We start from the raw sequence: 25,577 nt of genomic DNA, 5'->3' as shown, positions 1-25,577 counted from the left end.
GCCACAGCACTGAGAAAGCTGTTCTGACCGAGCAGTGATATCAGGACTCACTCAGCCTCCCCTCCCTCACAGGGTGTCTGTTGTGGGGGGAGGAAAGGGAAGGAGACTGTAAGCCACTTTGAGCCTCCTTCAGGTAGAGAAAAGCGGCATTAAGAACCAACTCTTCTTCTTCTTCTTGGACTTCTGAAAGGAAAACCTTTTCTACCAGTTCATCTCCAGGCAGAGGGATGCTATATCTTTTGGACGTCTGCCTATCGCACAGCTATTGAATGCACATGAATGCACAACAGCCTGGAAAAAGAAGGGAATGCCCTTTGCCAGCTGGATGACTTTCCTTGTTCCAAGGGGTGCCAGGCTATAAATGAGGAGTGGGATTGCCAACTCTGGATCAGGAAATACCTGAAGATGTTTGTGATGGAGCCTAGCAAGGCCTGCTGTTGAGGAGAGGAGAGGACCCTTAGGAAGGTATAATGCCAGAGAGTCTGCCCTCCAAAGCAACCAGGAACTGATCTGGATCAGCTGGAAATCAACAATAATAGCAGGAGAGCTTCAGATGCCATAAGGAGGCTGGCAGTCCTGTAAACTGGTCCCTCCTGTATTCATGAGCCCTTTTCAGGCATTACAACAGGCAAGTGGAAACATGTGAGGTTTCCAGTTTGCATGGCCACAGGTGCGACTGTCTTTTCAACTGGCCTTCTAGAGGTCTTTTTAACATCACAGGTTTAATATGCTGCCATCCGGATGCAACATGATACATCTCTTCCAACCAGCGCTGATTTCTGCACCAAACCTCTATTAATGGGATGGGACCTTTCTTTTCCAGGCTACTTGACTGCCATAGAGGTCATGATATCAGGTTAAGAGCATCAAAGATTCCCTATGCATGTACGGTTTTGATGTGTGCTACATGAAGCCGTATAGCATGTCCCAGAGAAAAATCCACCTGTAGATCCCGTCGCATGAAATGACAGCTACCCCTAGGAAACAGTATGGGAAGCATGCCCTCCTTTAGCAGGCTCCCAAGATATAGGTTTATACAGCCACACCACTGTAAAGATGGCCCAATCTTAAGGATATTTGCAGACAAAGAGCAATGGCGGGCAGGTGTGCTTCACAGAAGCTTTATTCAGGTGTTGCGTGGGTATGTCATGTGGGCGTGGAGATTTGCACTACATTTCATTTGTCTAAAAATAGTGAATTAAAGTTCCACAACCCTATGCCTCAACGAATTTGCAGATACGTATTTAAACAAATCCCCTATATACTCACGTATAAGCCTAGTTTTTCAGCACCTTTTTTCACACCGAAAAAGCCCTCCTCGGCTTATACATGGGTATACATAATAACTGAAATAAAAGCCTGCTCCAGCGAGCCAATTGTTGCATTGCATTTTGCAAATGTGTACTGTATGCTGAGATTGCTCTGGCAGCTTGTAGGACATCAACGGTTTGACTGAGGGACTTAGTTTGGTGTAGTGGTTAGATGTGGCAGCTTCTAATCTGGCGAGTCGGGTTTGATTCCCCGTTCCTCCTCCTCAGGCAACCAGCTGGGTGACCTTGGGCTCGCCACAGCACTGATAAAGCTGTTCTGGCCAAGCAGTAATATCAGGGCTCTATTGTGGGGAGAGGAAAAGGAAGGCGATTGTAAGCTGCTTTGACACTCCTTGTAAAGTGGCATATAAGAACCAACTCTTTTTCTTCTAATCAAACCTGTTCTCCAGATGAGAGGCTCCCACTTTTAAACACTACACCAACCTATCTTTAGCATGCCTCCTTACGACACAAACCCACTAACTGGCTAACATCCAAATTGGCTAGAATCAGTGGCTAGAATCACTGACCAAGCCACAAATACAATCACAAGGGAGACCTAAACTATGAATGGGTAGCAGCTCCTCTCCACCATGTTCATTTCCTGCTTGTCTGTCCAAACAGAAATACCCCTAATCCTAGGTCAGTGACTCCCCACTGCAGTGCCCGGGTGCTTCATGGTGCCTTCCGCCATCCCCAAAGCAAAGAGCCCATCTTGGGTTTCCTCTGCTCTGTTGGGGTAGGAGGTACTTCCAAAGAAACCAGGAGCATGTATTTGGAAACTCATTTTATGATTTCTTCCTGTGGCGGCCATCTTGTGATGATCTGTAGTTCATGTTCTCGAAATTCCAAAACTGCCCACAGGCTCAACACAGCTGGAGGTTCCTTTCTAGCTGTATGCAAAGAGATGCTTCCAATCACTTGCTAATTAGGAAGCCGTCTACTCATTCTAGGAACCGGATGACTCTTTCATCCCCTCAGGCCTGCCCAGAAACCAATAGCAACCGCATGCCCCAATTTCTGGTTGGCTTTGGCCTCTCTTTCTTGGCAGCTGGTGTTTTTTGTGACACACTCCCTTACAGAAGCTCTCCTCAATCTTTCAGGCTTTCTTCATGGTTAACAAGGTGGCCACAGGAGATGTCTTGCCTAGTGGCTCGGTAACTCTGCATTACAATCAAAATAGAAGGGCAGTGGCCCCTGACAGACCAACAGTCTTCTGTGGAACATCCCGCTGACATGATGAAGGAACATCTGCTGACTCACAAAAGTTTGCCATTTTGTAAGCTTTCAACGTGTCACAAGAAACAAAGGACATGTGGCATGGAAAAGCCACAGGCCTCCAAAAAAGGCTTGGGAACAGAGCCTTCGGTATGCCCTGTGGGGCAAACAACTTGAACATGAGGGGACAAAACCCACACAGACCCCATCTTGAGAAACTGGACCTCTGGCCCAGATGTTGCCTACAGGGCATCGCAACAGTTCCTGGGCCATGAAGAAGCCACCTCTTGGCAGAAGGGTTAAGCCCCACAACCCTATGAACCTGCTTTGTGTCTCACCACTTCCCTCTGCTGGATCAGAGGAGGGAGAGCGTATTTTGGAACTGCTTTGTTTTGGCCTGAATGCTGTTGTTTTGGCACCAGCTCCTCCCTTTCCTTTCAGAGATGTTGTTCCTTGCAAAATTCTGACTGGTGAACATGAGGAAGTCTTCTGCTTCTTCTCACTTGAGCCGGGCAACAGATTGCTGTTCTCTCTGAGGTCTGTCCTCAGAAGCTAAACAGCATGGCTCACAGGTAACCTCTGGCCCTTGGCAACTTTGTGTATGAATCTTCCCTGTGTAAGCTCCTTAGCGCAGTGCTGAATGTGTGAACTGCCCTTCATTTAGCAACAAACAATTCTGAAAACATCCTCCCCTGCTGCTTGGTCTGAGCGGGGTGGTCATGCACCTTCTGCGATCAGTGGCAACTAGCGAGGGTGGTTGTAGGAACTGCTACATTCGGAGGCAGTAAACCTATGATGGCTGGAGTCAGGGGGCAGCAGCCAGGAAGGCCCTGCTGTTGGCTGTCCAGATAAACTGGTCGGCCCCTGCATGACACGGATGCTGGACAGCATGGGCTATTGGCTTGATACAGCAGGGCTCTTCTTGTGTTCTTAACACTTTCACAGATACCATCTGGGTATCTGTGCACCCCAGATGAATACCACCCCAGTTGATACCAACTGGGCACCCCAGTTGAAGAGGGATGTAGGCAAACTGGAGCATGTTCAGAGGAGGGCAACAAGGATGGTGAGGGGGTATGAGGAAAGGTTGGGGGGGCTTGGTCTGTTTAGCCTGGAGAGGAGATCTAATATCCACCTTCAGGTATTTAAAAGGCTGCCATATAAAGGATGGAACAAAGTTGTTCTCTCTTGCCCCGGAGGGATGGACCAGAACCAATGGGATGAAATTAATTCAAAAGTCAGAGCGATTTCTCAGTGGAACAGGCTTCCTCAGGAGGTGGTGGGTTCTCCATCTTTGGAGATTTTTAAACAGAGGCTGGATAGCCATCTGACGGATAGGCTGATTCTGTGAGGGCTCAAGGGGGTGGCAGGTGACAGGGGATGAGCGATAGGGTTGTGAGTGCATAGTGCAGGGGATTGGACTAGATGACCCAGGAGGTCCCTTTCAACTCTATGATTCTGAGTGGAGCGATCCTGAAATGAAAACACCTCTGGGACCCCAGGTAACAGCACTGAACAAAAACGGTTGTGTGCATAAGCTGAGTGGCTGCGCAATCCCCCCACCCTATGACCCTCTCTCTTTCCCCCTGTTCCCTGGCAGAGAAGAGACCAGGCCCGGCACTGGGGTTAGAGAAGTGACAATATTTTATTAGTTTGGTGGGAGGGCTGGTAATTGAAATCCATTTCCTGGTTCGACATAAGTTTGCGCTTTGATTTCAAGTGTGTCAGCTTTTAAAAAGGTCAGCCATACAAAGGAACAAGAACTAAACAGAAACGAGGGGAGGGGAGGGGAGGGAAGGCAGGGGGTGAATCGGCAAACGACGGAATAACAGGGCAGAGCGCGTTTCTTGGCCCTATACATTCTGCCTTCCCCAAACCAAGTGTGGCACAGAGCCAGGGAGACGATAGGAGGCCGGTCCACCTGCTTGCACCCTGGGTGTGCGTGTAGAAAGGGGGGGGGCTGCCAGCGTCCACAGAGGGCTTTCTGTTTCTTCCTTGTTTCCAAGTCCCTGGTCTCCTGCCACAGAAGTGAGGAGGGGGCCCAGCACATAAGAAAACCATCCTATCGCTATGTAGCTGGTAGAAGGGCAATGCCCTATTGGCAGGTTGGGTTCTGAGAACCTTTCATGGACAGAACTCCCCCGCCCACCCTGTAATGCCTGTCCAGGGAGATTGGGCCTTGGGAAAAACGAATAAACAATACCAAAAATCAGCCCCCCCTGGCTAGAGCTAAAGCCTCTCCCCTAAGTGCCATCAGTGGAAGTCAACCAACGTCGTCTGTTTCCTTCGGACGCCACCCAAGGGCAACCGTGTAAAAGCCGGTAACACCAAGAGCCGACTCCCACCCTCGAGCGATGGGCAAAGGTTTTGGCGGGCGGGCATCGTTACAAGGCATCCCACCATCCTTCCCCCGATTCCAAGATGGCTTGTTCCCAAAGATCTTTGGAAGGTGATGACACAATGTCATGCTGTGGCCACCTTGCGGCGACTGGCGAGATCCCACCAATGGGGAAATGCCTGGCCGTGCGGAGGGCCGAAATCAGCCTCGCCCAGTGACGGACGCTCTGCCTGTGCTGCCCCCGCTGGCTTGACCGCCGAGCGAAGGGACTGCCAGGATGGACAAAGACCAGCCCTCTTGTCTTGTTTTCAGCCACTTCACCCCGTCACCCTCGCATCACGAAGGAGGGGGAGCGAGGGGGGAGGGGAGAGCCCTCAGTCTTTTCTCCTCCCCTCCCCGAATGAGTCAGTAAAGGTGCTGATGGAAGTAACCAGGAACAGAGGGGAGTGGAAGGGCTCACCTGCTGCGATCACCCTCACAGCTGGCTTTCCAATAAATTAAGTGCAAATCGTGAGGGGTGGAACCAAGGAAGCATAATATGGGGGGTGTGCGGGTGCGGGAGAGGGCAGAGAGGGAGGCAAGCAAGGGTAGGCAGACGTGGGATTCTTATGCAAGAGGCTGGCAGGGTTAGGGACTGAGGGAATTAGAGTGTGCACGGTGCTCTTCTATCTGCCGCACAAGCTACCCCAAAAGAGAGACAGAGGCAGAGAGAGAGAGAGACAGAGACAGAGGGAGACAGAGGCAGAGGCTCAGAGAGAGATAAAGAGAGAAAGACAGACAGAGGCAGAGAGAAAGAGGCAGAGAGACACAGAGAGAGAGACAGAGGCAGAGAGAGACAGAGGCAGGGAGAGACAGAGGGAGACAGAGGCAGAGAGAGAGACAGAGACTCAGAGAGATTTAAAGAGAGAAAGACAGACAGAGGCAGAGAGAGAGGCAGAGAGAGAGAGAGGCAGAGAGAGAGACAGAGGCAGGGAGAGAGAGACGGAGTTACAAATGAATTATACGGTGGATAGAATGGGTTGAGGTTTGGTGAAACATGGAGTTATGCAAATGGGAAATTTGGAGGCGAGGCGCTTTAGTGTCAAAGCTGTGGCCCAACGCTGTGTGAGGTCAAGGAAGAAGCTCGTGAGACAGCCCCGAGTGACTGAGCACTGAATAGCGATGTGCGTGCATAAGTCGTTAAGGGTGCAGGTGTGTGGTCCTCGGTGTGCCCCTCCCCCTCCGGTTTGATACTGGGGGATTCGACACGGGTTCCAGGTGCTTTGCGGAGGTAGCTGGACGAGCTGAGAGACCTGGAGATGGCATCCGAGACCAGTGGGATTGGGGTTGGGGAACCCAAAGGAATCGTGAAGAACTGAGGATAGAGGATTGGGGGTGGGGAAGACTAGCAATGGGAGCCTGGAAGCCTGGAAAGGGAAGCGGGGGACGGAATATGGCAAACGGAGGGAGGAACAGAAGGAAATTTGTGAGGGGGAAAGGACAAGGCTCAGTCAGGGCGGAGGGAGAGGAGATCGGCGGGGAAGTGTTTGGAGAACCTACCCCTCTCCCCCCCTGTAGATACCAACCCCTCCCATCCCCATGGTAACGCCCACCTCCCCCAGTGACACCCCATTCCCCGCCCCACCCCTTAGCACCACCGAGGGACTCAGTTCATCTCCTCAAAGAATTTGTAGGTGGGGTTCTCGTAGCCGTGGTTCTGCATCTTGTTCAGCTGCCGCTCTTCGGGGCTCACCATAGGATCCACCTGTGGGGTGGGGTGAAGCAGGAGGAGGAGGAAGAAAGGGTGATTAAAAACAAAAACAGCACCTGGGAGCACTGAGACCCCCCCCTCCAACCCACAGCTAACAAGACCCCTGATGTATTGGAAGAAATACTAACAGGAGCCTGAAGTGGTTTTCTACGTGTGATGGGGAGTGGAGGAGAAAACTAAACAGAATTCTCAGTGTTTATTTTCTACCATAATAATAATAATAATAATAATAATAATAATAATAATAATAATAATAATAATAATAATAATAATAATAATAATAATAATAATAATAATAAATTAATAAGCCGGTGCCCGGCTCAAGTTTATTATTATTATTATTATTATAATTAATTAATTAATTAATTAATTTATTTATTTCCCGCCGCTCCCGAAGTTGGCTCATGGCGGGGTACAGTTGTTCACAATAAAACCCCATTAAAACCCTCGGAGTTTAAAAACATACCACAAAGACCAACAAAATCACAGAGCACGGCGGAATAACTCAACCTTGAACTTTCAATCCCCCAGGAATATTTAACAGAGGGGGTGGGAAGAGGGGCACATATAACCAAGCCACTGCTCACACCTCTCAGTGCTGAGGGGGTCCTAACATTGCTTCCATTACTCCCCTCTCCTCCATTTTATCCTCTGCAAAGTGGGTTAGGCTGAGAAACAGCGATAAGCTCAAGGTCACTCTGTGACCTTCCACAGCAGAGTGGGGATTTGAACTTCCGTCTCCCAGGCTCCTATTCCAGCATTCTAACCACTTCAGCATTCATCCTCACCAAACTACAATTCCCAGAGTTCTTTTCTTTCAGCGTGGGTGGGAGGGGGAAACAGTGACATTTTCGCGAAAAGAAAACTGCTTTTATGACGGCGAGGTTGACAGTGTCATAGAAGGTGCTTCTTTTTTTCTTGGAAATGGTGGTAACAGAATGGGCCTGCACCCAAAGCAGGCTGGTTAGCCCTACCCGGGGTCCAAGGAAGCTTTCCCGGATGAGGATGGATTAGGCTGCCCTTCCATGAAACGAATAGCCTTCACCTTCCATCCTCACCTTTCAGTGTCACACCTGCTCTTCTCTTTGTTTGTGGCTCCGTGGACCAGGCTGAGACAGGAGGGGCCTTTTCAGTCCTGGCCCCGACCTGGTGGAAGGAGCTCCCAGTCGTGCTGCGGGCCCTGCGGGAACTTCCTGAGTTCCGCAGGGCCTGCAAAACGGAGCCGCTAAGTCTATAATTGAGGCCACAGCGGTGAGGAAGATTGTCTCCCGCCCCGTGCCAGTGTTATATAGCATTCTGGCCAATGCAATATCGATGGCCCTCCGCCTACCCCCTGCTACTAGGCACATTAGGTGCAATGGGGGATGAGTGTTGTGTACTTCACCGCCATGTTTGTTGTGTTTTATTGTACTTTGTGATGTCCTGTTTTAGTGGGGGATTTTTATGATGGACCTTTGTAACACGCCACAAGCTGGCTTTGGGAGTGACGGGGAATAAATCTAATAATAAATCTAATAACAACAACTACAACAACAGGACACCACATCCTTTCCCACCTTACCTCAACAATGCCATGGCTGATGGTCCCGTAGGGCTTCCGGCGGACCATGAGGAGACTGATGATGATCACCATGGCAACGGCCACCGCCACCACTAGCAGGCCGATGAGGGCACCCCTGTTGATGGTCACCAAGGTGTCTGGTTCCTGGGACATAAAAGAGCGGGTGAGGCTTCATTAAGCTGCCTCAGATTCTTTCCTCTTCCCACAAACACACACATACAGTGATCAGACAGAGGGCCCCTGAAACAGGATCGGCAAAGGGCAGCAAGGTAAGAGTCAGTACAGGAAGAAGTGGCAAACTCACTGCATTCTGAGCACCTCCCTTCAAACATTCATGCTGGGCAAGGCTAGTGCTTTAATTGTGCAGGGGACGGCACAACCACTGAAGACCATGTAGCCATGATTTCCCCACATTTAAGGATGTTTGCAACATTGTGAGGCTAAGAGAGCTGAGTTCAAGGTCCTGTTTTGTCAAAAAAGGGACATGAGGTGACCTGGGAAACTACAGGTCAGTGAGTCTGACCTCAATTGCAGGGAAGATAATGGAGCAGATTTTAAAGGAGGCGATCTGCAATCATCTGAAGGACAATTTGTTAATCTGGGGAAGTCAGCATGGATTTGTCTCCAACAGGTCCTGCCAGACCACCCTGGTTTCCTTCTTTGACCGAGTGACGGGCTTATTAGATCACGGAAATTCAGTGGATGTTGTTTAACTAAATTTCAGTAAGGCTTTTGACGAGGTTCCCCATGATGTTCTGATGGGCAGACTGGAGGACTGTAGACTGGATTTTTGGATGGTTAGTTGGATAGGGAACTGGCTAGAAAACTGTACCCAAAGAGTGCTTGTCAGTGGTATTTCCTCAGAGTGGAGGGAGGTGAGCAGTGGGGTCCCACAGGGCTCAGTCGTGGGTCCGGTTCTTTTCAACATTTTTATCAGTGATCTGGATGAGGGGGTGGAGCGACTCCTCATTACATTTGTGGATGACACCAAACTGGGAGGAATAACGGACACCCCAGAAGACAGAGTTCAACAAGATCTGACCATGCTGCAAAAGTTGGCAAATGAGAACAAGATGCAATTCAATAAGGAGAAGTGTAGAGTTCTGTGCCTGGGTCACAAAAATGAGAAACATGCATACTGGATGGGGAGCAGTGTATGTGAATGTGATCTTGGGGTACTTGTAGACTGTATGCTAAATATGAGCAAGCAGTGTGCTGCAATGGTAAAGAAGGCCAATGCAGTCTTGGGCTGTATCAACAGAGGCATCACATCAAAACTGCAAGATGTCATAGTACCGCTGTATACCAGATTGATCAGACCCCACCTGGAGTCCTGTGGGCAGTTCTGGAGTCCTCACTTCAAAAGGGATGTGGACAAAATATAGAGAGTTTAGATGAGAGTGAGAATGATCTGGGGCCTGGGGACCAAACCCTATGAGGAAAGGCTGAGGGACTTGGGAATGTTCAGCCTGGATAAGAGGAGGTTGAGAGAGTCTCAAAGCGGCTTACATTCGCCTTCCCTTTCCTCTCCCCACAACAGACACCCTGTGAGGGAGGTGAGGCTGAAAGAGCCCTGATATTACTGAAGAAGAGAATTGGTTCTTATGTGCCACTTTTCTCTACCCAAAGGAGTCTCAAAGTGGTTTACATTCTCCTTCCCTTTCCTCTCCCCACAACAGACGCCCTGTAAGGTAGGTGGGGCTGAGAGAGCCCTGATATTCCTGCTCGGTCAGAACAGCTTTATCAGTGCTGTGGCGAGCCGAAAGTCACCCAGCTGGCTGCGTGTGGGGGAGGAGTGGGGAATCAAACCCGGCTCCAGATTAGAAGTCCACACTCCTAACCACCACACTAAGCTGAAACTCTTGTAGCATGAATTAGTCAAACATGCACCTGGAAACACAAGCTCTGTGTGTTGTAAATGTATTAGGATTAACAGAAGCTCCTGGCTGACTGTGCAGCCTGAGGCAAACGGGGTGCGTTGCTACCTTCTAAACTCTGGCAGATTGGCCTTGAGCACATCGCTTGTACTCACAGGTGTTTTTTTTTTAATATATATCTTTTGTCAAAGCAGGAAAAGCAAACCTTGTTCACCAGGCTGTCGGGAGGATAAAGACGGGAAAGGAATTTGCGCGCACACAAAAAGGTACTGCTTAAGAAGGCGAAGAAAAGGGATTAGGTAAAGATTACGGCTAATGTGGCGAAACGTTCAGTAAGCTTTTGATCCCCCAGTGTTCATTGGGGGCTAAGAGCAGAAATGAAATGGGATTTCTGCTTAGCACATCCGTCTCTCTCCCCTGCCCCCCCTCCCCCAGACACTTGACCAGCAATACTACAGTTCATGGAATCTAATATTGGAATTTAAATTGGGCCACTTCAAACTCCTGCCAAACTGAGTTTGTGCCTCCGTTCTGAGGGCCTGCTCGAATTAGGAGGCTGGTCTTCTTCAAGAACAAAAGCAGACCTGTGGCCAAGTGAACAAGGATGAATCGGTTCCTGGGGGTTTGCCTTTTCGGACAGAGTGCTAGATTCTGGCCTCGGGATTCTTCAAGGCCTTTTCGGATCACACGCCAAAGTAACGTAGCCAAAGTGGGATGTTTAAAAAAAAAAAAAAGAAATCCATGAACTAAGATGTGAAACATAACATGAAGCAGAAGGATGACCTCAGCCACAAAGAAGGTACCCGCTATAGAAGGAGGGAGGGAGGGAGGGAGGGAGGGAGTGGGGAGCAGTTCTGCAGGATATATTTCCTATGCGTTGGGATTCTGCAGAGAAGCAGACGGATCATTGGAACTCCTTTGCTTCCTGCCGAGTAATCTGATGCCACTGAACCTTTTGTAAAAAAAAAGAAAAAAAGATGGGAGTAAAAGAAATGCAAGAATAGGGAAGGCAGGAACCAAGGTGTAAACCAGGGGTAGTCAAACTTCAGGGTTTCACAAAATCTTGGTGGAGAAAGCCTGGCCTAAAGCATCCAGGATAAATATCTGTCTAGCTCTGGGGTAGTCAAACTGCAGCCCTCCAGATGTCCATGGACTACAATTCCCATGAACCCCTGCCAGCATTCGCTGGCAGGGGATCATGGGAATTGTAGTCCATGGGCATCTGAAAAACCACAGTTTGACTACCCCTGGTGTAAGCAAAGTTTAATATTGCAGCCCATGCTGGGGGCAGAGAGTCCACCAATTCTCAAGTGGAATCTGGAATTCTCCATGTCTCCGTGAAAACAGGGAAATATACTGGGAGGTAATATGAATATGAAGAACCAGCGGTATCTTGGCCCTGACCAGTGTGGTAAAGGCACTTTGCACATGCCTGGAAGCCAGGCCTTAACTCTGGAAAAAAACGTGGGAGCGGCCAGGTTTTCCTAGCACATTCTTTGGCAAATGGGAATAAGTGGCCAATAACTGCAAAGGGGATCATAGGGAAGCATGGAATTTTTTTTAAGGGCCATTTGGTTTCGTGTTTAATAAATAACATTCATCCCACTGTGCTGTCTGTGTAATATGTCTTCGAGTGTTTCAGCACCATGACCCGGTTGCATCTTTCAGCTCCCTCCCTTTGCCAGAGCCCTGGCCTGTGGGGAAGAGTTCACTTCATGCCCCAGGATGGAACTCTAGCTCCGAAGGAGAACAGCATTTGGGACAGAGACCTGGCTCAACATCCGTCCCCAGGGCACACTCCCTAAATGGAACCAGCATTCTGTTTGGGGCTAGAATACCTCTTCCTGTCTTAAACAATGGCCTTTCTCCCCCTCCTCAGTCCTCCTCAAAATTGTCTGTTAATGCAGGTGGTGATGTCACTTCCAGTGACATGCAACTTATGGGGGCATGCTAGGGAGGCGTGGCCAGATGACATCACTTCCGAGGCTCCTTGAAACATTATTCCAGGGGCTCCTCCATGGTCAAAAAGTTGAGAAAGAGGGTGGAGTGGGGATTTGAACTCAGACCTCTCCGGTCCAGCTGCAGCACTTTAATCGGTACAACGTGCCAATTTATACATATGGCTGAATCATATATGTTTCCTGCATTATTGTTGACTGTGAGTGAAGGAGCACATCTTTTAACTCTCCCCATTTTTAAAAGTGACCTAACCTCTCTGTATATACAAACTAGCAGGTTTTCCCCCTCCCAGCTGCAGCCTTTTTATTACTCCTTGACCTCCCTACTAAGCGGCACAGAGAACAGAAGCTGCACACCTCCCCTGTCGGTCTGATTCCTTGAATAGAATATAACAAAGACAGAACCCCGAAATAGTGTGGGTTTGTGTGTGTATTAGGACAATGACATGAAAAGAAGAGCTCAAGGGAATGCTTGTGGGCAGTAATATACTGGGAAACAAATCTTACTTTTAAGTACAGGCACAATTACGGCACCAAGGAAAAGCGGGGAAATAAATAAGGTCAGCTATGCCCCCGCTGCGCAAAAAGCAGAAAAAGCTGTGTGCCCTGAAGAAAGTACACGGGGGCTGGGTCCAGGGCTGGTGGAAATATCTAACAGCTGTTTGCTGAATTCTTCTTGCCACTGGAAGAAAAATTTGGAAATGTTTAAACAGAGGCTGGATAGCCATCTGGGGGAAGAGGCTGATTCTGTGAAGGTTCAAGGGGGTGGCAGGTTACAGTGGACGAGTCATAGGGTTGTGAGTGTCCTGCATAGTGCAGGGGGTTGGACTAGATACCCAGGAGGTCCCTTCCAACTCTATTCTTCTATGCAGAGTTTGTTGTGTTTGGGAATCCCCTTTTGTTCCCAGGAGCAGCAAATGCTGGCAGGAGCTCATGGGAATTGTAGCCCATGGACATCTGGAGGACCACAGATTGACTACCCCTGCCAGGAACACAGTATTTTGGGGAGCCACTTAGGCTGCAGTAAGAAAGGAAAGCCCACAATGCTACAAAAAGCTGAAGGCAACAGGACAAGAGGAAGACCCAACATGAGATGGGTGGACTTGGTCAAGGAAGCCGCGGCCCTCAGTCTGCAAGACCTGAGCGAGGCTGTTGAAGGGATGTTTTGGAAGCCATTCAATCATAGGGTTTCCAAAAGCTGGAAGCGACTAGATGGCACATGTGAGAGGGAGGGTGGTAAAGAAGTCCCATTCTGCTGGTGGACATTTTGTCCACTAGAGCCAACCCATGGGTCTATCTCTCACGCACCTTCACAATATTTAATTTTTAAAAAACTTTATTGATATCCTGTCTTTCTCCCCTGTGGGCACTCAAGGTGGCTTATGTTGTTCTTCTCTCCCCCGTTTAATTCTCACAACAACTCTGTGAGGTAGGTGAGGCCGGGAGCATGTGGCGGGCCCAAGGTCACCCTCAAGCAAACGTGGCCAAGTGGGGAAGTCCAGCCTGTGTCTCCCAGATCCTTGTTCAGCTCTCTTGCCACTATACCACACTGGCGCTGTTATATTCACACTCTGTCACCGGGAGCATGTCAAGTTTTGTGGGGTTAAAAAAAAAAAAACCCAAAATCTAGCTCAAGTGCAATCTTTTTCAAATGTGAGAAGCATTAATTGCAGCAACCTGCCCCATTAACTAAATGTCATGGGACACTAAAGGGAATCTGTGACACAAACACACACATCCCTGGCGAATAGTAGACAGCTTCAGAAAACAGCCATAGGGTACCATTTTTCAACAACCCCCCCCCCCCAGTTGCTTTGCGATCCTTGCAGGGGTAAACAAAGGTTTGAAAGCAGCTGCAGATGACATTTGGATTAGGTAAACTATCTGGAAAAAAGAACAAATCCTTCCTCCCTTTCCCTTATGGGAAGTAACTATGCTGTTTTTGGCCGCCAGATCGCACATTAGGGGATTCGAACACAGACCCCGAATTTCATGTAGGGTTTATGCAATTAATAAGTCAACGCAGGGTTATTTTTTTTTAAATTAAGCTTTTCACTTTTGAGAGCCAAAAGATGACTGATGACTGTTTTAAAACACTCCATAAAGAGTGTGTGTGTGTGTGTGTGTGTGTGTGTGTGTGTAGCAGGATAGAACTCAAATGAAAGAACCTGAAGACCCGAAATCCAGTTTGAACATAATAATAAAACCTAATAAGGGATGTGTGTGAAGGGCGGGCGGGGGAAAGGGGGAGGGGAGGATAAAAAAGAAACTAAAAGCATCTCGGTAAGTTCTAAAAGCCCATGATAAGAATTTTAAAAAGGGATGCATTAGAAGGAGGAAGCTTGCCAAAGAGAATAGCTCGGGTCATTAGACCATCAAGATGTAAAAGGAAAAAAAAAAGAGCACTTAAGACAGACAGATATACTGCAGGGAAGTTAAATGAGAGCTTTGCATCTGTGGTAGACAAAAAAGACAAGGTTGGGGAGGGGGGCGGGAGAGATACACTCAAGCCGTTCCTCGGTGAAGGTGATAAATCTGCTGGAATGACACACACTGAATTGTCTTCGGAAGACGCTGCGGAGTGAAAAAGGTGGGGGGGGGGAGAGGAGGAGGCAGAAATATTCAGCTCATAAATCACCCGGAGCAGATGGAATTCTCTCCTCTGCCAGTCCTAAAGGAGGTCCAATGTCAGCAGACTGAAGAGTCAGCCATTCTTGTTGGGGTGCTCTGTGGTTAGAAGCCTGGATTGTGCAAGCTGACAGTTGTCCACACGTGCAAACCTCCCCCCCCCCACACACAAAGGAGATAGACGCCCCCCCCCCAAAAAACCCTTCTCCCCGTGGGCAACCTGATTCCTGTGCTCCGTCTCACATACACCTGCCAAACAGATGGTCAGGCCTGCCATCTTTAACAGAGTCCATTCCCCCCTTTTGGCAGGGAGGCGGGCTGGGTGGCTGAAGACAAGCATCCCCCCCCCCCAGGTTTCAGCTCTCCCTCCCCAAGAGATTGGCACTGTCAGAGCAAAGGAGGCCAAACATCTGTTTAGCAGGGAGAATCAGACAATGTGCCCTAAGGCTGTGCAGGAGAACTTGGTGGGCCAGCACCGATAGAAAGAGGTCACTGCGAATAATTGGCCATTTTAATTACTAGGTGGGATTCTGGAAACCCCAAGTGCCCCAAAAAAACGTGTCCTGTAACTGAGGTGCTTTTGGAGCTTGTTGCAGGAAGGAGGGGAAGGGTCCATGTAGCAGTGCATTTGTAAGATGTGGTTATCCACATTCTCTTTATCTCCATTTGATCACCACAGGAACCCTGGGAGATAAGCCAGGCCGAGTGGGCGCGACTACCCCCAAGGTCGCTCAGGGGACCTGGGGCTTTGGGATCCCAGTGTGACACTCTGGCCCCTCTTGAGAGAACCAGCTTGGTGTAGTGGTTAGGAGTGCGGACTTCTAATCTGGCGAGCCGGGTTTGATTCTGCGCTCTCCCACATGCAGCCAGCTGGGTGACCTTGGGCTCTCCACAGCACTGATAAAGCTGTTCTGACTGAGCAGGAATATCAGGGCTCTCTCAGCCTCACCTCCCTCATAGGGTGTCTGTTGTGGGGAGAGGAAAGGGAAGGAGAGTGTAAGCTGCTTTGAGACTCCTTCGGGTAGAGAAAAGCGGCATATAAGAACCAATTATTCTTCTGCTTCAGTAATATCGGGCTCTCTCAGCCTCACCTCCCCCACAGGGTGTCTGTTGTAGGGAGAGGAAATCGAAGGCGAATGTAAGCCCCTTTGAGACTCTTTCGGGTAGAGAAAAGCGGCAGATAAGAACCAATTATCTTCTTCTTCTTCTTGATGGAAGACGGAAAAGGGATTCCACAGTTGTCAGGAAACCACTGTAGATAAAACATACTTAAGGGTCCCCTGACAGTGCTACTGTGAAAAGTGTATCCACTTTTTAGCATCCCCCTCGGTGTATTCTCATTCTCCCGCCACACCATCGGCATTCGTCCTTGCCTTCTTTTGTCTTGGAGGCTGGTATCACCCTGTTGTTTTGCTGCAATTGCACATCACTGCCAATTCTCACTACGCAACCAGCTGCCCCACCCCCAACATGCATTTTCATGCGCACCCGCACACAGAATGCCATGACCTGGCAACCCATTCACACTCACACACTTATACTGTAGACCAGCCTGCTGACACTGCTGCGTTTCCAGCTGCCCCAAATCATGTTTCAGGCCGAAAGCCTCTGAGTGGCTGACTTTCAAAATGCAAAACACCTTTAAGGAATTAACACAAGCTCCTGTTCTCATGCAAGTCCGGCAAATGATCAAACTGAACAGAAGTGTTTGGGGACAGGCTGAGCAACTGGGAAGGGAGAGAAGTTTTTTTGCATGCATTGGGATTTAGGAAACTAAGTTTCCTGAGTGACCTGGGTTCAAATTCCCACTTCTGCTCTTGACCTGGCCTGCCTCACAGGGCTGCTGTGAGAAAATGAAGGCAGGGAGAACAATGCTCTAAAAATTGCTTTGCATCCCATGTTCTATGATTCTATGCATTGGGATTTATTGTGCATTCATTTATTTGTATATCCCGCGTTCCTACCCCACAGTCGGGATCCAGGGGGGGAAAGTCCTTCTTTCTGTATGGCACAGAGGAGATGTAGGTCTGGCCATTGGAACCAGCTTTTCTCCCTCTTAAATGTCTCCTTTCATACTTGAGGCTGAATTGGTGGGAAGGGCCAGGAGCACGCATGAGCATGGTACATATCCCTTCTTGCCTGAGACCGTTCAGAGCCAGCAGACACAAAAGTCTGCTCCATGCAGTGGCAACTCCTCAGGATTCACATTCTATCCTGTTTTTATCGACAAGATGTTTCCGAAGCCATGTTTTTGATTTGAACCCAGGTCACCCAGGAAACTTAGTCTGCCACTCTATCCGGTACGCTGAGTGGTCTTCAATAAAAAAGAAGCGGGAAAGAAACTCCACTTCTTCCAGGCTGAGTTGCGTAAGTATGGAAGGGATGGGGGAACACACAGAACAGGAAGTTGCGGGGCTGGGGATGCACACCTGGCCAGGTGGGAAGGTGAGGAGAAGCTGTTTCGGGCTGGCTCGAGGACCACTTACCAACTCGTCCCGTTGGATCTCTTGGGATTTGTACACCAGGCCTTTGAGGTCTGAGGCAGACACATTAACCTATGGTGAGGGAGAGAAAATGGCTTTAGGATCTGGGGCTGCAGGCTGTAACAGGAACAGAGGAGAGAACTCCAGGGGGGGAAAGTCCTTCTTTCTGTATGGCACAGAGGAGATGTAGGTCTGGCCATTGGAACCAGCTTTTCTCCCTCTTAAATGTCTCCTTTCATACTTGAGGCTGAATTGGTGGGAAGGGCCAGGAGCACGCATGAGCATGGTACATATCCCTTCTTGCCTGACAGAGACCGTTCAGAGCCAGCAGACACAAAAGTCTGCTCCATGCAGTGGCAACTCCTCAGGATTCACATTCTATCCTGTTTTTATCGACAAGATGTTTCCGAAGCCATGTTTTTGAGCCATAAGTTTTTGAGCCATAAGGTCGCCATGAACTTGAAGGCACCTCCCTCACGCAAGAAACTCAGAGTAGGGCGCACAATTCCCTGCTCCTCAGTTGACTCTTGCCACAGCTCCGTCAGGAAGATTAGGCTGTGCCTGGCCCAAGGTCACCCTGTGAGTTTTGTGGCAAGGCATGGATTTTCCGGATACTAGCCTAGTGCTGGAAACACTATACCCCATCGGCCTCTTTGGGAATCCTTACTTTGAAAGACACCTTCAAGTTAAGATCTCCCTGCATGTGGGAAAGGCAGAGTTTGGCAATCTCCTTCCACGGTTTATAAAATTCACAAGCCCTTTTATTACTATTACTATTACTATTACTATTACTATTACTATTACTATTACTATTACTATTACTATTACTATTACTATTACTATTACTATTACTATTACTATTACTATTACTATTACTATTACTATTACTATTACTATTATTCCCCACCACTCCCGGAGCCGGCTCGTGGCGGGTTACAGAAATCCCACAAAAACCATTAAAAGCCACCATTAAAAGGACATAAAGACTCAAAATACTATCATAGTAAAAAGTGAGAAACAACAAACAATCCCATAGGATATAGGAAACTCAGTGAATAAAACACAGAAGGTATGTGAGCAATTGTCAGGCTGGACTTACTTTCCGCTCATACTCATAGAGCAAGGTTTTGTCACTGGTGGGGTAGTCATATTCGGCCAGTCCAGAAGCTGCAGAGAAAGGAATCCGGTGAGGAACACAAGCTTACCGTCTTAGCCTTTTAAAAGGCCCACTTCACCTTGTGAGGTGGGATGACCCATTTAGGATTTGTATCCTGCTTTTCCGTTTAGGATTTGTATCCTGCTTTTCCATTTAGGATTTGTATCCTGCTTTTCCGTCAGGAAACAGCACCCGAGGCAACCTAGCAGGATGAGTTTTAAAAGTTCTTTTCTTAAAAACAGCAGGCAGCGGCAGAAATCAATGCCGGGATTAAGAACAAGCCAGCCAGAATTAGAAATTTCAAAAGCAGCAGTGCAGTAAAGAGCTATAGGGAGAAGCTTCGGAGGAGGAAAAAAATATATCAACACGCCCTTTAGAACACAACTGGAGGGCAGATTTCTCTGCTTGGGAAGTGTTTCCCACCCTGAGTCCCCTCCCCTCTTCCAAGAAATACTCCAGGAAGATGTTGAACATAGATCTGAACACTCACCTTTCTTGTCAACTTGTTCAGAATCTGCCCGTTCCCCACAGAGCATCAAGAGGAGAGAGACAGACAGAGTGCATGGCAGAAAGAAAAAAAAAAGAACAGAAAAAGAAACACAGTTTTGAGGCAAAGAGGGGGAGAAAAAAGGATGACAACAGGGCGTCAGGAAAGCAGGGATCAAGCTGGCAACTAGGGCACAAAGGGCTTTCAAGCTGGGCTTCAGGAGTCCTGAGGTACGATGGAAGCAGATCGAGAAAGCCTCCCTGAGAATGCTTTGTAACGGTTGGACACGCTTCTCTGAAAGATGGCCGCCTGCTCGCCCCTGTCAAACTTTCTTTCTTGTGTCATTTAAGGCCAGTTTCGAGCATGTGGTACAGAAGGTGACCGAAAAGACCTAGCGGCACCTCTAAAGCATATTCTAGAATGTTCCACTGCAAACGTCTGAGGAACACCTTGGTCAAGGGAGAAAGGGCTCTCCTTCGAAGGGAGAGTTTGGCAACCAACGAACAAGGGCATGCCTCCAGATTACTGCTCGCTCGGTTCTCCTGCTGGCTTTCTGACAGGACCAAGTTCATTGTCCCAGCAAATACGGTGGGAGATTGCATGCTAGGCCCAATGGGAAACTAAACGCCATTTGTCGCCATCGTGGGGACAGGTCTGAACGAAATGTACACCTCATAACGCCCACGCCCTCCCGAAACCCCTCAAAAACCAACAATAGGGATGTTGCTTCATGGCAGTTTTACTGTGTGGAAACCGGTGAGAATTGGGTTTAAGCCATGGGCATCTCTCAGGATTCAAACAGATGTACATTAAAAAGAAGAGACGCTCGCAACATTGAGAATACACCGGGCTTCAGTTCTTTTGACTGCACAGTAACATCTGACCCAGCAGTGATCTGCCTACAGCAGGGGTAGTCAAACTGCGGCCCTCCAGATGTCCATGAACTACCATTCCCAGAAGCCCCTGCCAGCATTCGCTGGCAGGGGCTTCTGGGAATGGTAGTTTCATGGACATCTGGAGGGCCGCAGTTTGACTACCCCTGGCCTACAGCATACTTCCTCACAGCTGTTCAGCTGGAAGAATTGCCTATGGCAGGGGCAGTCAACCTGTGGCCCTCCAGATGTTCATGGACTACACTTCCCATGAGCCCCTGCCAGCGTTTGCTGGCAGGGGCTCATGGGAATTGTAGTCCATGAACATCTGGAGGACCACAGGTTGACTACCCCTGGCCTATAGCACATCAGTGTTCGATTCATTCATATGCTATAGCTGCTAGCTTTTTTGTTTTTTTAAATGACAGAACTCAAATGGTCTACTCCAACCACACAAGAATTGCTCCTAAGACCACTAAAGCCGCTGCTCGAAACTTACCTAGATGCATTGAGCCAGGAGAGATCCCAAGGATCACCTAGTCCAGCCTCCTGCACATCGCAGGGAATTCACAATTGCCTCCCGCATTCCCCAGGGTCCTTTGCTCTATGCCCACAGGAAGGCATTAAAAACAAAAAACAAAACAACCACCACCAAAACACCAAAAACAAAACTCGATCTTACCTGATCTGGCCTCAAGCAAAGACCTGGCGGAAGAGCTCCGTCTTACAGGCCCTGCGGAACTGTGACTGGCATTAACCGGGCATATATGAAAGGGCTACCTGATCACTGCTATCAGATGGTCATCAAACCTCTGCTTAAGAACCTCCAAAGGAGAACCCGCCACCTCCTAAGAAAGCCTATTCCACAGAAGAACCACTCTGTCAGGAAGTTTTTTCTAATGTTTAGCTGAAAGCTCTTTGGATTTAATTTCAACTCGCTGATTCTGGCCCAGCCTTCTGAGGCAAAAGAAAACAGATCTGCTCCAACCTCTATATGACGGTTCTTCAAATTCTTGAAGACGGTAATCATTGTCATCATTCTTTTCCTTCCTTCCTTCCTTCCTTCCTTCCTTCCTTCCTTCCTTCCTTCCTTCCTTCCTTCCTTCCTTCCTTCCTTCCTTCCTTCCTTCCTTCCTTCCTTCCTTCCTTCACCACTCTGGGGACTCATAATGGAGTACAATATAACCCCCCATAAAACATGATAAAACCCCATCCCATAACAAACAACAAAACAAAGATAAACGAGGATACAACAAGGTTGGTGGGATAATCCCTCCCCCCAGGCCTGCAGCTGTCCACCCCCGAGGATGCTATTGTGTCACCTGAGGAGGGTCCCCCATTGTTCCTGGCTCTGACCTCAACCATAGACTAGGCGGAAGAGCTCTGTTTTGCAGGCCCTGCAGAACTCTGATAGCTCCGTTAACTTCTTGGTCATCGCTTCTTCAGGCTAACCAGATCCAGCCCCTTCAACCTTTCCTCACAGGACTTGGTCTCCAGAATTCTTACCATCTACTGCATCATGGTAAACAGATCTGATCACCCAAACCTCCCATCTCCATGACATATTTTAAAACATACAGAAAAGGAAATCCAGAATGAAGAGGGGACAAAATGTACAATCTTTCTCATGGCCTTCCTTGGTGGTCTCCCATCCACCTTGCTTAGTTTCCGAGATCAGAGGAGATCAGGCTATAGCCTGAGCTATCACGGTCATGGTGTGTGATGGCTACTTGCATTTTTAAAAAGGGTTAGGTATGTTTGGTGGAGGTTAATAATGATATTTCTTTTGCCATGATCTCCAGTGAAACTTCTACATTTAGTGGCAGTATACCCACTCATGAAATGCCAAGCTGCAGCCACTAGCAAGCCTGATGGATGTCCATGCTCAAGTCAATGCATCAAGCTAGGTCAGGGGTTGCCAAACTGTGGCTCTCCAGATGTCCACGGAGAGCCACAGTTTGGTCAAGTCTGGACTAGGTCCATCGGATTCAAGAGCTCCCACTTGCGATTCCTACCACGTCAGCAATGTGGCAATTCAGGGAAAGCACAGAGGCTGGCAACCACACTGGGCAGAAGAAGTGCTTTCCTGGTGCAAGTCCACCAGGAGCCTTCTGACTGATCAGGGTCCCATGGAGCGTGTCAGGACCCAACGGGTTGTTTTCGTCGGATCAAGAGAGCAATCCTTATGCGCTTCCAACTCCCTTTCCTGCTCAATCATTCATGAATCCGGCCCTCTGGAGACGGGAGTTCTGCGGCTTTTTATAGCTGTTCTCGGATTCTCATTATTTCATTCATTCACCGAGAGAGACTGAGATGCCTATTGTAAGGTTGCTGCTGCTGTTTTTTTTAAGTTGTACACCATGAGCTGTTTCTCCGAGACAGAAAACAAAAACAAAAACTGCCCAGTGACAAATTGCAGTGTGATTGCATTCTTAAATTATGTCTACTGGCTGGGACAGCCTTACTCCTCCATCCCCTTGGCCTGCTAAGTGCTCTGCTAAACAGAAAGAGAATATTCAGGTTTCATTGCAAGAGCCATGTGTTAGAGCAGGGGTAGCCAACCTGTGGTCCTCCAGATATTCGTGGACTACAATTCCCATGAGCCCCTGCCAGCGTTTACTGGCAGGGGCTCATGGGGATTGTAGTCCATGAACATCTGGAGAACCACAGGTTGACTACCCCTGTGTTAGAGGGTGGCAGAATGCTTAAACTGGCAAGACGCAGCCAGGGACAGGGGATTGAGAACGGGAAGAGCTAGAGTATGGTGGGAAAGTAGGAGAAGTTAATCTCTTAGGGGTCCCTCTTCCCCAGTTGCACGTGATAACTGTGGAAGAGGTAGTACAGTGTGTTGTCAAGGCGTAACTGGTTTATAGCAACCCGGCAGGGCCTTCAAGCCAAGAGAGGAATGGAGGAGGTTTGCAATTGCCTGTTCCTGGATTGGAGACCCTGGATTTCCTTGGTGGTCACCCATCCAAGTACTAACCAGGGTTGATCCTGCTTAGCTTCCAAAATCTGACCGAGATGGAGCTAGCCTGGGCCAGATGTCCATGGACCAATTACCAAGACGATTTGCCATGGCCTGCTTCTAGGTGGTAGCAACCCAGGGTTTCCTTGGTGGCTTCCCATCCCATTGCTGACCAGGGCCAACCTTGCATATCTTCCTGATAAACAAGACAGCTTCAGAAGGTGGGCTGGATGGAATAACTTTCTCCTCCTCAGGCCCAGTCCTTCCCAAGCTCCACCCCAGACCTCAGGAAAAGCCTTCTCATAGAATCCTAGAGTGGGAAGGGGCCTTACAGGCCATCTAGTCTAACCCGCTACTCAATGCAGGATCAGCCTAAAGCATTCAGGATAAGGATCTGTCCAGCCGCTGCTCGAAGACTGTCAGTGAGGGGGAGCTCCACATCTCCTTAGGTAGTTGATGCTACTGTTGAACTACTCTGTGAAATTTTTTTCCTGATATCTAGTTGATACCATTCTCCACATAGTTTAAATCCACTACAGTGGGTCCTCTCCTTTATTGCCAACAGGAACCTTTCCCTGCCCTCTTCTAGGTGACCACCTTTCAAATACGTAAAGACAGCAATCCTGTCCCCTCTCCACCTCCTCTTCTCCAGGCTGAACATTCCCAAGTCCCTCAACCTTTCCTCATAGGGCTTGGTCTCCAGGCCTTGGATCCTCCTCCCTCTCCCTTCCCTTCCTCCCCCCAGTGAGGACCCAGAGTGGCTTTTGGCAATGATGAAGAAGTTATTTTTCTATAATAAAATATGGCCACCGCACAACAACAACAAAAGAGTATACAACATAGCGTATTTTGAATTTGCAGTGGACCCAACATTGAAAGGTTGTCACTTAGTGGAGGGCAGGGAAAGGTTCCTGTTGGGAACGGAGGAGAGGACCCACAGTTATGGGTAGAATGATACTGGCTAGATAGCAGGAAAAATTTTTTCACACTCAAGAGTAGTTCAGCAGTGGGATGGGCAGCCTAAGGAGGTGGGGAGCTCCCCCTCCCTGGCAGTCTTCAAGCAGCGGCTGGACAGATCCTTATCCTGGATGCTTGAGGCTGATCCTGCATTGAGCAGGGGGTGGGACTAGACGGCCTACATGTCCCCTTCCAACTCTATGATTCTATTCTATGATTATTAGGAGCCTCTGTGTGTGTGCCAATTCCAAAAGCAAGTGTTTGGGCTGCGGGACCTTTACGGATGATTGATCAAGAGGTGAATCATCAGTAAAGGTTAAGATGTACGGCTTTAGTGGCACCAAAAGGGCTCTCTTCTACAGGTGCCGTGAGACATTCTTGCTCTGAACTTTGACATGGTTTAGCAGTAAAGGGTTGATCACCCCCCCCCTTCCTCACCCATTGTTACGGTCATGAGTTTCCAGGCTGAAAATTGATTTAATAAACAGAGACTGAAAGGCTGTTCCAATCCATCAGAAATTCTGTTTTTTTCCTTCACACCCCCTCTCTCTTTTACAGGTCTGCTGCTCTGGATGCTGATAACCTCCCTACCCGTCCTTCTGTCTGGGCATGCGGCCAGAGCGTAATTTTCCATTTCTCATTATCTTTTGCTTCTGCGATCCAATCTTCAAATGGTCCGATCTCTGTCTATGTCCCTGCTGGAATATGTCTATTGATACGCCTGCTGTTTCGATGGCTTCCCTGGTTTTCTCTCTCTCTTCTTGTACTATATTGTCACCCCCCCCCCCCACACACACACGAGGCTCCTGTGGTGTCTTTGCGTACTTTCAGGCTGGTAATGTCTATATTGTAGAAGCCTTTGCACAACACCAAGTGTTTTAGGTACTTGACTGATATCACAGACACTGCAATTTGAACACAGATCTGGACACAGACAAAAATATATACATATTTAGCAATGCAGGATATTCTTATCAGTCTCTAGCCCCATGGTTCTCAACCTTCCTAATGCCGTGACCCTTTAATACAGTTCCTCATGTTGTGCTGACCCCCAACCATAACATTATGCCAGGGTTCTTTTTACAGAAATTAAACCGAAACTGACCAATGGTGTGAAGATCCATGGTTCATGATTGTAGATAAATTGTTTTTTTCCCGGGGCTTTTCAGTTCAGTTGTGCCTCTTGTCCCACCATGCCGATCTCTTTTCCGCTGCTCCAGACAGACAAACGCTCTATCTCGATCTATCCCACAAGGCAATTGTGTAGATGACGCCCTCCCCCACAGCCAAGCTGCTTGCCCTGCCACGACCCCTGTGAAAGGGCTGTCCGACCCCTACAGGGGTCCTGACCCCCAGGTTGAGAACCACTGATCTAGATGATCAAAACGTTTGGGACACATCAAACGTCAGGGTTCACCTACCAGATATGATCCCCAATGGTGTTCTTAATCTTTAAAAAAGACCTCTGTGATATCTGGAGGCAAAGCGTTCCAAAAACCAAACAGGCATTACCTAATGGTGTTATTTGTTTAGTTTTAGGGCACCTTTGGATGACCTCTAGCTCAACTTATTCTCTACTCACTATTGCCTTATTTTGTCAAGATCCTATTTCCTCCAGAGCAGGAATGCGATCCCTTCCCATCCCTCCAAAATCTCAGAAGTCGATGAGATTTGCTAGGGACCAGAGACCAACTACTCAGCTGTCGATCATGACCAGGCACCAGGGGCTACTGACCATCTAAACCAGGGGTTGTCAAACTGCAGCCCTCCAGATGTCCATGGACTACAATTCCCATGAGCCCCTGCCAGCATTCGCTGGCAGGGGCTCATGGGAATTGTAGTCCATGGACATCTGGAGGGCCGCAGTAGTCAAACAGTTCTTATTTGTGTTCTAAATGAAAATTCTTCGTTCCTTATTTCTCTATAGAGAAATCCCCTTTTAAAAATGTCAAATACAATTCCAGTTCCTATAAAGCATTTTTTTTTACTGCTCACATTGGCAAATATCTCCTCTTCC

General features: G+C 48.5%; 1 protein-coding gene across 3 annotated transcripts in view; it reads right to left on the bottom strand.

Annotated features, from left to right (window-relative positions):
- Positions 1-25,577, bottom strand: part of APLP1 (amyloid beta precursor like protein 1) — a 131,415-nt gene that overhangs the window by 72,992 nt on the left and 32,846 nt on the right. The window contains exons 13-17 of one of the 3 annotated variants that reach the window (XM_077337047.1): positions 18,770-18,793; positions 18,223-18,290; positions 17,127-17,195; positions 8,178-8,321; positions 4,155-6,610 (exon numbers count right to left, since the gene is read on the bottom strand). In XM_077337047.1, coding sequence (XP_077193162.1) covers positions 6,512-6,610; positions 8,178-8,321; positions 17,127-17,195; positions 18,223-18,290; positions 18,770-18,793 — 404 coding nt within the window. In that variant the 3' untranslated portion in view covers positions 4,155-6,511. Of the gene's footprint in view, positions 1-4,154; positions 6,611-8,177; positions 8,322-17,126; positions 17,196-18,222; positions 18,291-18,769; positions 18,794-25,577 lie in introns of those variants that run through there. The other 2 variants (XM_077337046.1, XM_077337048.1) reach the window with 2 other exon arrangements.

Source organism: Paroedura picta, chromosome 5 (assembly GCF_049243985.1).
Source record: "Paroedura picta isolate Pp20150507F chromosome 5, Ppicta_v3.0, whole genome shotgun sequence".
In the NCBI taxonomy this organism is placed as follows: Eukaryota; Metazoa; Chordata; class Lepidosauria; order Squamata; family Gekkonidae; genus Paroedura; species Paroedura picta.
The sequence above is the reverse complement of the archived record's forward strand: the minus strand, read 5'-3'. Positions and strand labels throughout refer to the sequence as shown.